Below are 13,265 nucleotides of genomic sequence, written 5' to 3'. Positions count from 1 at the left end.
CAGAGGTAGGAGAGAGGGAGGAGATGAGGGCAATGACAGGGAAGAGGAAGACAGTGGGAGAAGCAGGGACAGGCATCCCAAATCCTCACGCTCCCAATCCAGACATCGAACCCCAAGCAAGCGCTATCCTAACCTTAACAAACTCCCTGCATCAGTCAAATTTTGGGTGAATGGAAGAGGAGATAACTCTAGTACTCCCCCCACATCCCTCCATCCGCTACTTCCATCGTCAAAGCGGAGAAGAAGTGGAGGAATGGAGAGAGACGGTAGCGGTCGAGTTGGCGAGCGGCGTCCTTTGTTGATGCATTATGAAAAAGAGAAAGCACCGACAAGAGAAGGGCTATCCTTCCAAGAGTGGGACTCTGAGGACGGCGATGTCGAAAATGACGAGGATGAGGAGGAGAGGGAGAGACTGAGGGAGCGTGAGGAAAGGAGAAGGAGAGCAGGTAGGGGGGTGGTGTCCGAGTCGGAGAGAGACAGAGCCAGGGCCGAGGACAGTTACTCAGATGAACGCTCGTCAGGGGAGTTTGGTCGCTTTGAAAGATATTGGGAGGGAAACGCAGCGGCAACTAGTGGAATAGGAGGAATAGGTGGAGGAGGCTGGTTCTTTGGCACCTACCCCTCCAGAGAGAAAGGGGGCAGTATCAACAGTCGAGATGATTCCCTAATAGGAACTCGGGCAGAGGGATGGTATGGTGGGGATTTCTGGGGTTCAGGGCCAGGTGCAGGTTGGGGATCAGAGGGAGGGCTCGGGGGGTCAAGCTCACAGTGGCCGCCACCCCCAACGTCCTTTCCTCCTCCCAGACGATACTGGTCAATGGATAAGATCCCTGTGAAGGGAGAGAAAAAATGGAAGAGTGGAGGAAGGAAGAGCAAGGGGAGATCTAGGGACAGAGGGGAAGAAGCGGGACGACCCACCATGTGTTCCTGTAACCTTTATCCCCAGCCCCATCCTTACCCACATCCCCACAGTCGCTCACACACCTCCCACTCCAAACGAGGGGCCACAACCCTTTCCCATAGCCAGGAAGAGCTGCTCCCCCACTGCCACAGCTTCAGCGGAGTCTCTCGCCCCAAGCCTCTGCCTCCCAAACCAGACCAGTCCAAATCCGGCAGCCAATCTAACCTCAGCCTCAGCACACAGCCCACAGACCATCCGCCTCTGCCTTCACCGTCGCCCCCCCAGCAGTCGTCCATGTCTCCCTCCTCCCTCCCGATGCCCATCCCGCCTCCGCCCTCCACGTCCCCCATCTCGCCACCTGCCGGGGTAGGGATGGGGGGCCAGGGACAGGCTCAGGCTTCGGCCAGTGCCAAACTCCAATATCAGAGACTGCGCTCGGTGCCACAGCCGCGGAGGTTCTACTCCCCCCACCTGCCTCTCAAAGCCAAGAGCCTGTGCTCCCGCCGAGGGTCGGCCCATTTCTCCAGCCTGGAGAGTGAGGTATGACAGGGGGAGAGGAGAGAGGGAGACGTGGGAGCGAGCACCACTGCTAGTGAGAGCCGCGGTGCCATGGTAGCTGCCGCCAGGGATAACACAAGAGACACAGCTGCCTTGGTGACCATAGGTGATCAATTAGCGGCCATCACTGCGGGAACTGATTTGGACCGTAGTGCTATTGCTAACACTGCTTTGTGTGAGAGCAGCGCTACCGCCACCCGCTCCATCGTACAAGTTCTGGTGAGAGCGACAGTGAGACGCCACACCACGGTGAGCTATGTCCGCCTGGACGGTTCCCACGATGACGAGAGCGAAGGTGAGGCTGCGTCGCCGCGGACAGCCGCCCCTGAACTTGTCCTCCGCTCAGAATTGAGCTTTGTGATGTCATCTTCGGTTCTCCTCCCCTCCCCGAGTCACAACTATGGATGAGAGTAGTCTCCAATCTGTGAGTAATGATGTCATATTTGTACACACAAACCCACACACACGCTCACACAATCAGATGAATGCTCACAACGTCTCCCTCCCTCTGGCTTTGAGAACACACCTCGGTGGGATGTGGATGGACCCACCCCCCCTCACAGAAGATGCCAGTTGTTTGGTCAATAGACTCTGCCTCCCTGTCCTCATTGGCTGTTGGCTTTTGAACTGGATTGGTGGACTGCTCCTGGGCGTCGGAGAGACTGCCCCCTCTTTTTCCCTTTGGTAAATCAGTTGATATAAAAAGCAATGCAGTCACCTCTCCCGTGCCCTCAGTCTGCCTGATAACCTTTCACTGGGCAGCGAGGACAGTGCTATTTATTTGCCCTTTGACCTCATGACAACATCAGACCCATCTAGCTCTACCCCAGGACCATCCACGTGATGTCATGTTTTACTAGAAACTCTTTTAACCGGTCAGAGTGAACAGGAACCACTTCTCCTCCCTGTCGGAGCTTGTCGTGCATTTGAACAACAAACTGAACTTTGAGAAGAGAAATAACAATAAGAACAAAAAAGACATGTAGCAGGTTTTCTTTGACTGTCTTTTCTTTTCTTCCTACTCAGACTTCTTTCCCCATCCCCTCTTTTTTATTCTATCAATATATTTCTCTCACTGTGTTAGTGTTTTAATAAGGAGCAGGCTGGATGTGGCTAGTGTTGGAAGTGGGAATGATTCAACAGCAGTGCCAAATTTCCACATAAGAGCTTTTAAGCAAGATTGGTTTTTCAAGCAATTTGTTTACGTAGTATAAAGCCCCCATCTTTCCTTTCCACATGTGAGCCACACATAATTCACCATCATGTAAGTGGATCAAGGGGATGATTGGTGCAATATCTGTAATTGGCACTAGATGGCTGCATAATATTCAAATAAGCTGTGGAGACAATTGTTCATTGCAAAAGCTCTCTTAGGATATTATTGTATTACACTACTATATTGCATCTTTGCAGAGTTTGTAGATGATGGATTATATGAAGCACAATTTACTCATTGTATTTTTCAGAACATACGGCCCGAGTTGTAATTGCACAATCTGCAGGTAACATATTTTTCGTACATGAAAAGCTATTTAGTTAATCTTAATTTATGTTCCAGATTATGTAGACAATGTAATTCACTGTAACCAAGGTTCAAGTCACAGTACCACAAACAATTGTGCTGAGGAAACGATCTGGTACTTTGACTATTTCCTTTCGGCGAATAAGACTGAACGATATACTGTGAATGTTTTAACGTTCCGGTTTTAGGTGCACACGCAGTAACTGAGACTTCACTGAAGGCAGACAGTAATAACTCCTGTTATCAAGATTTTCAGATGACTGTTTGACTTTGAGCAATATTCCCATCTTCAATGTGACAGGGATGTGATGGCACTTGTGTTTGCATCTGAGACATTGTAACTGTTTGTCCTCTATTTTCAAAAATGAGATCATTTGTTTCAGCCAGAGTCAGATGCTCAACATAATATATGTTTTTTCTTACAGCTAGATATAGATTTCACCTATTTCGATCAGATGTGATTGTTATAATGAGTTAAAGTCTGCAGCACCTGGCTCCGGCTGACCAACGTGCATGTGCAATGCTGCGTGTTGCGGTGAACTGTAGCACTGAACCTTCTGTGAGCTGTGCCAAAAGCCATCTACTTTATAAACGGTGCCAATGTTGCAAACATTGCGACGCACACACACTCTGGATTTTCATAAGGTCAACACATCCACTTCATCCCTCACACTAAGACCAGCCACAGCCCAGCTCTTCTTATTGTAGTTGAATGTAGCTTTGACATGATGTAGCAAAAGAACACCCACTTTTAGACTTTGTAGCTTTTTGGATGCTGTTGATAAAGGCTCGAAGGAGTGGGGGTGGGGGCGGGTTGACCTGCGATGTGAGGGACTGTGCGTTGTGTTTGTGCATGTTGTCACAGATCGAAGGGTTAGTCGACCTTCTCAATTCCCCTTTGGACTCCTTTGCCTTTCAGTGAGAGCAGACTGTAACTTTTATTACCTGCACATGCATTGCTTTTTTCTAGGTCTGTACGGGGCAATTTTTTAAAAGCAATCTGTCTTTGTTTTCGTTTTGTCTGTTTATTTTGAGAAATGCTTTTGCCGTTACCCATCTTTTGGAAAACTCCAGCGTCATTGCATGTTTTGCTGAATGAAATCTCAAAGGTTTGTGGCAGGAGGGTTGTGTAGTTCGACTGTAGCAAATGCTTAGGACCCAGGGCGGCCACCTCTCAGTGAGGTAGTGCGCTCGCTTGACTCTGCACCCGACAGTGGAACCCAGGGCAACTGTTCAACTGCTTCACATGTAGTAGAACACAGTCATTTTTTGACCAACCAACAGGGCTTAAACCTGGTATGTCATTGAGCATTATTGATTTCTACTGAGGCGCTAATACTTAAGTCTGTGACTGCATGAACAGAAGTGACTCTTAAAAAACCCTCTGGCTTATTTTGTTTTAAATATTTTATTTAATGCTGAGAAAAAAGAATATATTAAAATATACTATGTTTCTGAGAATGTACCATGTTATACTGTGATTTAAATGAGATATTTTATTGTATTCAATTATCATTTGAATTATATCATTTATCTATAAAGAAATATATCTGTACAAATAAATATATACATATATATACATACAGGTATATATATATATATTAGTTAAGTTTGGTATATTTGGAGGAAGTGTTAGATGAAATAGTTTTAAATGTTTTAGCTTTGTAGCGATTCTAGACACTGAAATCATTTTTGAATTTCGATTCCTCCTATATGACTGTGAAGACATTAGTGCCTGTGACAAAAAAGACAAGTAAAGTCTAAACTCTATTCATCTATATCTACTATAGCTATCAGTCTGTCACTCCTCTCGTACTACCTAACATTTTTTTGTGACACTCGCTGCTTTCACACATCAGTATGTTTCTCTCACACAGTCTGCTGTCTCTTTTGCTTTCTCCTCTGCGGTTCTTTCTCCTGTTTTTTCATTTCATTAGAAAGCTAAGAACATCCTCCACCTCTCCTCTTTAAAAGTTTAATCACATGGTGATAACGTCACTATGCTGATCAACACATCCATTGGCCTTTGCTTTTTTCCCCCTTTGATCACTTTTCTTTTTGAGTCAGCTCATTCTTCTGTCTATCACTTAGCAAAAAACAGAGACCAGTAGATACTGTGTTCTTGCTCCTTTTGACTGATTGTTGATGATGATGATCAATTAATTGATTGATGAAATAATTAATGAACATTGTTACTATTACTGATGTGACTGAAGTGTGTATCTGACGACCACGCCACTGTAGCAAGTCTGGGCTGCACCACACCACCAGCGAGCAAATGAGGCCACAGTTGCTATGGTGTTGCCATGACATTTTCATGGCGTTGCCATGGTGTCCTCTGCACCGCCACCACCTGGTGCCTGCTGGGTAATATAGCATAATGTCCTTCACTTTCCCCCAAAGCACTGGTCAAAGATTTGCTATGCGCCTGTCTGCTCAGTCCTGACCTTAATCAATGGGAGGTGAAATATTTAAAAGCTGACTTTGGTAGAGTGCCGAGGGGCAGCATGGTGGTGACTTGTCTGCTGTCTATGCTGAGCTAGACTGGACTGGTTTGGCTTGAAGTGGCTCTGATGAAGTGTTTGTATCATGCTGATCTCCTAATCTTTAAATCATCCCTTTGTGCTGCCCTGCATGTTCTCCCAAAAGCTTCATGTCACCGAAAGCCTGAAACCAGTCGAGGCAGTAGAGTGTGTCAATGCTGCACATGACTAATAATGAATGTGTGTGTTTCATGTCGAGAGGATGCATGACATGTGTGTGATTTGCATGTGCATTGATCACATGTAAGTCCAGTGTGACTCTGGTGCTTTCTTTCGCCCATTCTCTGTTATCCTTTTCCTGCTATTTCTAAAAAACACAGTTTGCTTTGCATGGATATTCAACACACAATGCGTAGATCACTCAGCCAATGATCCTCATCTTCCTCTAGCCCTCACTAAGCTGCAATCTAAAGCTTTGCCTCAAGTAGTCTGATTATCCCACACAGTCTCACATGTGCCGTCACAAACACACGCACACACTCTCATTTTTGGAAATTCCAGAGTCTCTTGTAGAAAACTCGGTTCAGAGATTTGGTTACTTGATGAATTTAGTACATCCACAAAGACTGTTGTGCTTGTTTTGATCCATCTGTCCCTTGAGTTTGCTGTATGGTCCTGCATTCTGCTTAGCACTGTCCTGCCTGTTCTGATCCATCAATTCCTGTTTCGAGTCGTCAGATCCAATTTGTTTTACTTTGCTGAATTGCTCCTCTTTTTGATTTACCTCGTTCGCCTAATCTGCTTTGATTTATCGGAACCACTGTTCGGTCAGACTGTATGCATTAAACAGTCCAGTCCAGCCTAGGGCAGTGTGCGCCAGGCGAGTCGAGCACCTGAGTTTGTAAGAAATCCCAGTGCAGCCTCAAGCTCATCCTCTCTCTCTCTATTGCCCCATGACCGGTGAAGCAATATGTGTGGTGCTCCAAAAATTCAAACAGGGTCCTCATTGGCTGAATCGGCCATGAATTATATCAAGGAAATACAGGAGTGCCACACATCGTACTCCCCAGGTCTGGGGCTTGCATGTTGCACCACGAAAAGCTTATCCTACCACAGTGACAGGGCACATATACCCACAGAAACCAGAGTGTGTGTGTTTTCAGTATTGTACAAGGCCCAGTTCTGCTCTAGTAACCTCGCCAACACACAGGCCTACTTACGGGTTGCTAAGGCGGGTTGCTAGTAGGGTGATGTTGCTCCTAGCCCAGACTGGTCTGGTCTATGCCCTAATTTAAATGTGTTAGTTTATTTGACATTGTCTGTCTGGGGTGGGGCTGGAGGGTCAGTGCTGCACTTACTTCCTGAGAATTGCTTCATAAAATATGATTCTCTTTAATTAATGCCAGTGGTGCTGTGTCTCCTTCCAATTCTTGTGTCAAGAATGCAATTATAAATAAGGGGATTCGAGATTGTGTTCGTACGATGCGACCGTGTGTCTGTGTTTTTGTGTTTGTGTGTGTGTTTGTTTGTCTGCGTGTCTGTGTGTCTGAGTAAGTGTTTTTTTTGTGACAGTATTTTCCATACAAGCTATTACCCAGTCAGAACTCCTTCAAAGTAAATTTATGGAGAGTGGTGTCTTTGGCATTCTGACAGGCAGTACTCTGCCAAATTGTGTGTGCGTGTGTTTGTGTGTGTTTGTGTGCTTATATCGTCAGGACAATTTTAAGCAAAGACCCTACAGAGTGAGGACATTTTGAAAAGTGAAGACATTTTGACTGGTCCTCACTCTTTCAATGGGCTGTTTGAGGGTTAAGACTTGATTTAAGGGTTAGGTAAGATAGATAAGGTTAGAGTAACAGGCTAGGGAGAGCATTATGTCAATGAGGGTCCTCACAAAAGCACAAACATGTGTGTGTGTGTGTAAATATATATCATTCATTTCAAGCTGAAAACATCAAGACATGTTCTAAGGTTAGATTTAGGTTAGGTTAAGGTCAAGGTCTAGGTTCAGGCAGGTAGTAGTTACAGCTAAGAAGTAAATCTCCAGTAAATTAATTCAGTTCAACGCGATGTCCTCTGAAGTCAGAGAGACATAACTCTTCCTCTGGCTGTGTGTGTGTGTGTGTGTGTGTGTGTGTGTGTGTGTGTGTGTGTGTGTGTGTGTGTGTGTGTCCTAGGTATATCTCATGTTGTGCAGACCTGAATCTGTTCATAAAATTGGGATTTGTATCTTCTTCAATTGGACAAAAACAACTCCCTGTAATCTGAATGATTGTTAAGGTGAAGACATTAGGACATATTTTAAGGTTAGGGTAAGTATCCAGCAAATGAATGTAAGTCAACACAATGTCCTCTGAAGTCACGGAGACATAACTCTCGCTGTGTGTGTGTTTGTGTGTGTGTGTGTGTGTGTGTGTGTGTGTGCGTGCTCGTGCATGTGCCTGGCTGCTCGCACATATTTCTCCAGGAGGTTTCTCGCCTCTTGTCAGACTTTTTCGCTTTGATGTGGTCGGAGCTGACCGAACATAATCCACTTCTTTCACCCTCAAAGAAAGCAACACAGCTAACACTCTGCCTCAACTCTCAACTTCAGCCAGCGTGCCGCGGCCCCGTCAGAGCCGCCCGGGCAGCTCGCTTTCTACTACACAACAAACAGGTGTGTTTCTGCTGATCAGAGCAGAATCTTAAACAGACCTGTCCCCAGTGCGGCTTCCTGGGAAGTCGTCCAAAGACCCGTGTAGAGCGAGATTTGCATTACAGCCAGTCTTTTTTATTCGTTTTGGTTTGTTTGTTTTGGCCTTCACGGTGAGAATTTAATTTATTAGGAGAAGTAGTAGAAGGATAAATCTAACAGAGAAAGATAAAGAATATGAGATTAACTTTCGCTGACCTTTGTGGAAAGTCTTCTACCTGACTCTCGAAGGCTGTTTTAAATTCATTCACAAATGCGACCCCGGTTCTTTAAAAATCATGCTCGGCCAAGCATAAAAAAAAATATCTAAACAGTACCTGACACATGATATTCTGCAAGAGTGTTGATGGGGATATTAAATATGTTTTGTTCTGCTCCCTGTGCGCCTGCGATCTGCTAATTAGCCATGCTTTGTCAGTGTGATGGGCTAATGGCTAATTGCATTGTGGGGCCTCTGTGTGTACATGCGGTAATGACTTAACGCTCTAATAAGATTGAGTTACAGGCAGTCGGATCACGGTGTCCCCAAACACTGATCTGAGGTCAGTGTTATGTTTTTTTTCGCTCTATTGGCGATGGTGGGAGGATGGAGGGGATAAACTGATCTAAACTTGATCTCCCCTGAGGGATTTCTATCACTCGCTCTGCTTCCTGTCATTTATCTTAAGAGCTGGCTGCGGCCTGATGCCAGCGATCGTGCCGTAAGCGTTATTTATGGATGTCAAATACAGGACTACACATTTCACTGCATTAAAAACACTCCGTATCTATTGATTGCCGCTGGACGATGATTGCATCTTAAAACTGTAAAGTCTAAAAGGTCTGAACTTGTCTGTTGATAAATATCTGAACCTGACCTGAGTTATCTATCTCTGTTGAACTCCTGTCTTCTTCCGCCTGCTTCATCTTTTCCCCCTCCCTCTGTCCTTCCGGTCCTCACTCCACTTCTGCTCCGACTCCATGGACACACACATACATTACCACGACGTTCACGTGCACACACGTGCACGCTCTGTGGGAATTGAAGGAGTGCATCCCTGCTGAGGTGCGGCAGATTGATCCTGTACTGATCTGCCACTGGCTCCCTGGGGATTTGTAACACGTCCGCGGTGCAGGGCTTAACACATTCGCTCGCTCGCTCTCCGTCTTTGTCTCTCTCCCTCTCTCTCACTCCGTCTCTGGTGACACCAACGCCGTCTCTTGCTATGCAGTGCAGTGGCCTCATGCTCCTGCATCTCTCACCCTTCACCTCTCTCAGTGTTCTGCCAATTCTGTTCCAATGTGTTTCTTCTGACTTGCTGTCATTTCATCTATGCCTCGTCTTTCTCTATATCTGTTTCTTTCTTTCTTAAACAACGCTCTGTCCTCCCGGTGGATCTCCCTTTCTACTGCATTTACTGATAATTTCTCCTGTTGAGGGTCTCAACAGTTGTTTGTTGACAAGGTTGTGTTTCTTACAATATGTTTGCAGAATACATATTTTTCAGTACATCTACTCTCTATCTCTGCACAGGCCGCACTCGCACACACGCCGTACATGTGCAGTTTCCCTTTCATCATGTGTGCAGCGCCGCAGGGTTCTACAACTCATCGGCTTGATCTCTGAAGTCTGGAGAAAGAAAAAAAAGAAAACTGGCCAAGCATCCTTTCATCTCATGTGTTTTTTTTTTCTCCATCTACACAGCCAATCTCTTGCTTCCTCCATTTTCACATGAGCCACACTGGGCCACGACCAGGGATAAATGAGCAAACTGACCCACAGCTGATACCACACTGTTTGTTTGTGTGTGTGTGTGTTTGTGTGTGAGAGAGAGAAGAGGAGAATACACAAACGATTGTTGCTCTAGCATTTTTGTGTTTGTATTAACTATGTTTGTCTGTTTTATTTCGTAATTCAAACAATTATTGTGTCTCCTTGTCTTAATTCACCAGGATCTATGTGGATCTTAAGCTATTACACATATTATTCTATTGTCTGGGGTTGTACCTCATTATCTTAACTAGTCCCCATTGCCCCAATGTAATACCAAAGAAGAAACAGGAAGTGAACAAGTGACAGTGACTCACACTAGATTACTGCTTGTGCACTCCACATAAAACATTGTTACATTATGCAAAACAAGAAAAATGTGGATCAGGGTTTCAACTAATTGGATTTTCCTTTGACGATTAAACCAGTGATTATTTTCTCAATCGCAAGTGATCTTACCCGTGTTCCTTTAGTGTGTTCAGTCTAAACTTGAATGGCATTCCTCCGCCAGGCCCGACGGTCTCCTTAAATTCAATCGAGCTGCATCAAATTTCACACACTTGTAGATATCAGTTCCCGAAATGTGGCAGTTTTTTCATCAAGATCCATGAATTATTCCCTGAGAAACTGGTGAAATCTTATGTATCACGGTCTAAATGAAACTGAAAAATTATTATTTGATCCGCCTCTTTGTCCAGATCGGTGCCAGAATTTAATGGATTCGTTCTTGGCCCATGTCCTATCCTTCCAGCAAGTTTTGGAAATCTGTTCACTTGTTTTTGCATAATCCTGCTGAGAAACAAACTAATTAACACACAAACAAAACAAACGGACAGCGAGGAAAACATGCTCTACTTGGCAGATATACCAAGATGAAATAGAGGAAAGCAGCAGTTCCTCTCATTTGAGGGGCTGGAACCTTTTTGTATGGCTGGCTAACATAGTGTTAATTGATTGAATTGAAATATTCAACAAATCACTACATTTCTATTTTAAGCTTTTATGCTGTGTTTGTATCTCTGTTGCACTTTTGTCTGAATGTAAATAGAATTAATAAGATAGCATGGACAGAAACATGGATCTGCATATATGTTACAGACGGTGATCTACCTCCATATCTAGGACACAATAATTATTCATACTACATCCTTGTTTGCCTCGTGTGTGTGTGTGTGTGTGTGTGTGTGTAATGCCACCTGCCTGAAGGGAATTCATCCTAGAAAACTGGGATGAAGATTAAGATATCCCAAGCCTTTACCTTGTTCTCCCCTCGCCTCATTATCCAATCGTCCCTCTTACCCTGAGTCTCTTGCCCTCCCGCTTTCATCCTTCCCCTCGAGCACATTTTGTTCACAACCTTCTCTTCCTCCCTGCAGCAGTAAGAAAGGTTTTGCAGCCCACAGCTGGGGCTTTGAGTTCTAGTTAGTAGTTTGCACATACTGTGAATCGTAATATGTTTCATGTCAGTGATCTATCGGCTCGTCCACGCTCCCAAACTCATTATTCCCGCAGACCACAAACTCAGCATCCGCTCAGTGTAGATAGGATTGTCTCGATACATTTTAAAAACAGATTTGGTATAAAAAATAATGACTGGTTAGGTGGTGAGATTTAGTTTGTTGCTGAATACATATATTAAATCAGGAAGTAATGATGTCCTTCTTGTGTCAAGGTGACTATAATAAATATTCGTATGTTAATAATGGATAACATGAGGGGAAAGGGTTTGCTTGTGGTGATAAACCCACTGAAAAAGATCGCCTGACTCTGCAGTCAGCCTCCACTCGCTGTGTGTTGTCCTACGAGCCCTCAGAAATCTGCTGAACTTGGTGGAGCATTGAGTAGATAACAGAATACAGAAAACACATTTCCATCAGGAAACGGTGGAAATCAAAGCACAGCTAAAAGAAAAAATAAATGTTGGACTCAAATTCATCAGGTTTCCAGAAACATACCACGACATGAATTCTAATGCTCCTGCAGTGCTTGTCAGACGGGTGAATAAGAGACTTTTTAAAAATATTTTTACAGAATGTTTACTCGGCACATAAGTGAGAAAAAAAAGAGCTATTACAGTTTTAGAGTTTCCCTCAAATAATTCAGAGTCATTATATTTCTCATAATTTGCCAGGTTGTACACGCAAACAGGAGCCACATACTGTGAAGTATATAAATAAACACGAGCTGCATATCAGAGCAACACACTGGGTGATGTAGTAATAAAGAGAATGAAGGATTTTGTAATTTGTTTTTGTTTCTCATCGCATAACCATTATTTCTGACACATCACCGGTGTAATTTATGACAATAGTTATAGTAATTATTTTTATAATAATAATAATGATACTCTTCATTTATAGAGCATCTTTCAATACACAATTACAAGGTGCTTTACAGGATAAAGATTAAGTAGCCTATCATTGGCAGGCAAAGACAGAAAAGCAATTTCAAGATCACGCCGCATTAGGAAACACTAGAGCAAAAATATGAGTCCAGAATGGGCCTTAAAAAAAACCCACCGACATATGACGTATAAATAAATACAGCATATTACACATATTCCTCAGGCCTCAGTGCGTCTGTGGTGCGAATTGTCCACAAACCAAAATTCATGACTTCATCCTGCAGGGTCCATTCATTTTGCACAACTCTCTTTCGCTCCGCCTGCCTGTCCGTTCCGTTCCACTGCTATTTGTTGTTGCAACGGGAGGCAGGTCAGCCGTAAAGTAAATTTGGCTTATTTGCTCCAGCGCTGTGAGCTTGTAGGCCCATGTTGACGGGGCTCTTATCGGCTGCCAAATGTCTCATCTGACTGGCTTTGAGGTTGCTGCTCCCTTCCAAAAACACAGCGGACCAATCTTAATTAAAAAAATATACAAATAAAGCAAATAGAAGAGCAGCCTGACAGGAAAGCGATGCAAGCAAACAGAGCCAATTGGTTCTGAAGAGACAAATTGATCCGGCAGATATGATTACCTCAGACACCACCACTCCCTTGATTCCACAAACAACAGTTAGGCAAGTCAATTTACCTTAATTTCGTTGGAGGAGAAAGCCATCCAGTCAGCCAGCCAGCGTTCCATGGCCGGGATGGAGCCGGCGCTGGATGTGAGCGAGCACTCGTTAGACGATAATGGAATGCGTGTAATTGGTGAAGTGCTGATTGCCCCCCCCCCCCCCCCCTAAAAAAGATTCCATCAGAGGAGAATTTTCTGTTTCATTAAGCCATGGTCAGAAATAATACGATAGCCATCTGAGATAGAGAAAGAGAAGGGGGGAGAGTTGGAAATGGTAGCAACAGCTTTCAGTGCTGTGTTGTAACAATTAAAGACAACAACGAGATGGGTTGTGGTTTTTTG

At 44.4% G+C, this 13,265-nt stretch overlaps 2 protein-coding genes across 2 annotated transcripts in view; both read left to right on the top strand.

Annotated features, from left to right (window-relative positions):
* Window positions 1-1,447, top strand: part of LOC133014537 (glutamate receptor ionotropic, NMDA 2D) — a 33,840-nt gene extending 32,393 nt beyond the window's left edge. The window contains exon 18 of the mRNA XM_061081802.1: window positions 947-1,447. Coding sequence (XP_060937785.1) covers window positions 947-1,447 — 501 coding nt within the window. The remainder of the gene's footprint in view (window positions 1-946) is intronic.
* A 2,510-nt stretch (window positions 1,448-3,957) lies between these two features.
* The window catches only part of prkcg (protein kinase C, gamma), a 31,393-nt gene continuing 22,085 nt past the window's right edge, over window positions 3,958-13,265 (top strand). The window contains exon 1 of the mRNA XM_061081543.1: window positions 3,958-4,277. The gene's annotated coding sequence lies outside the window, so the exon portion shown is untranslated. The remainder of the gene's footprint in view (window positions 4,278-13,265) is intronic.

Source organism: Limanda limanda, chromosome 11 (assembly GCF_963576545.1).
Source record: "Limanda limanda chromosome 11, fLimLim1.1, whole genome shotgun sequence".
Lineage (NCBI taxonomy): Eukaryota > Metazoa > Chordata > Actinopteri > Pleuronectiformes > Pleuronectidae > Limanda > Limanda limanda.
The sequence above is the reverse complement of the archived record's forward strand: the minus strand, read 5'-3'. Positions and strand labels throughout refer to the sequence as shown.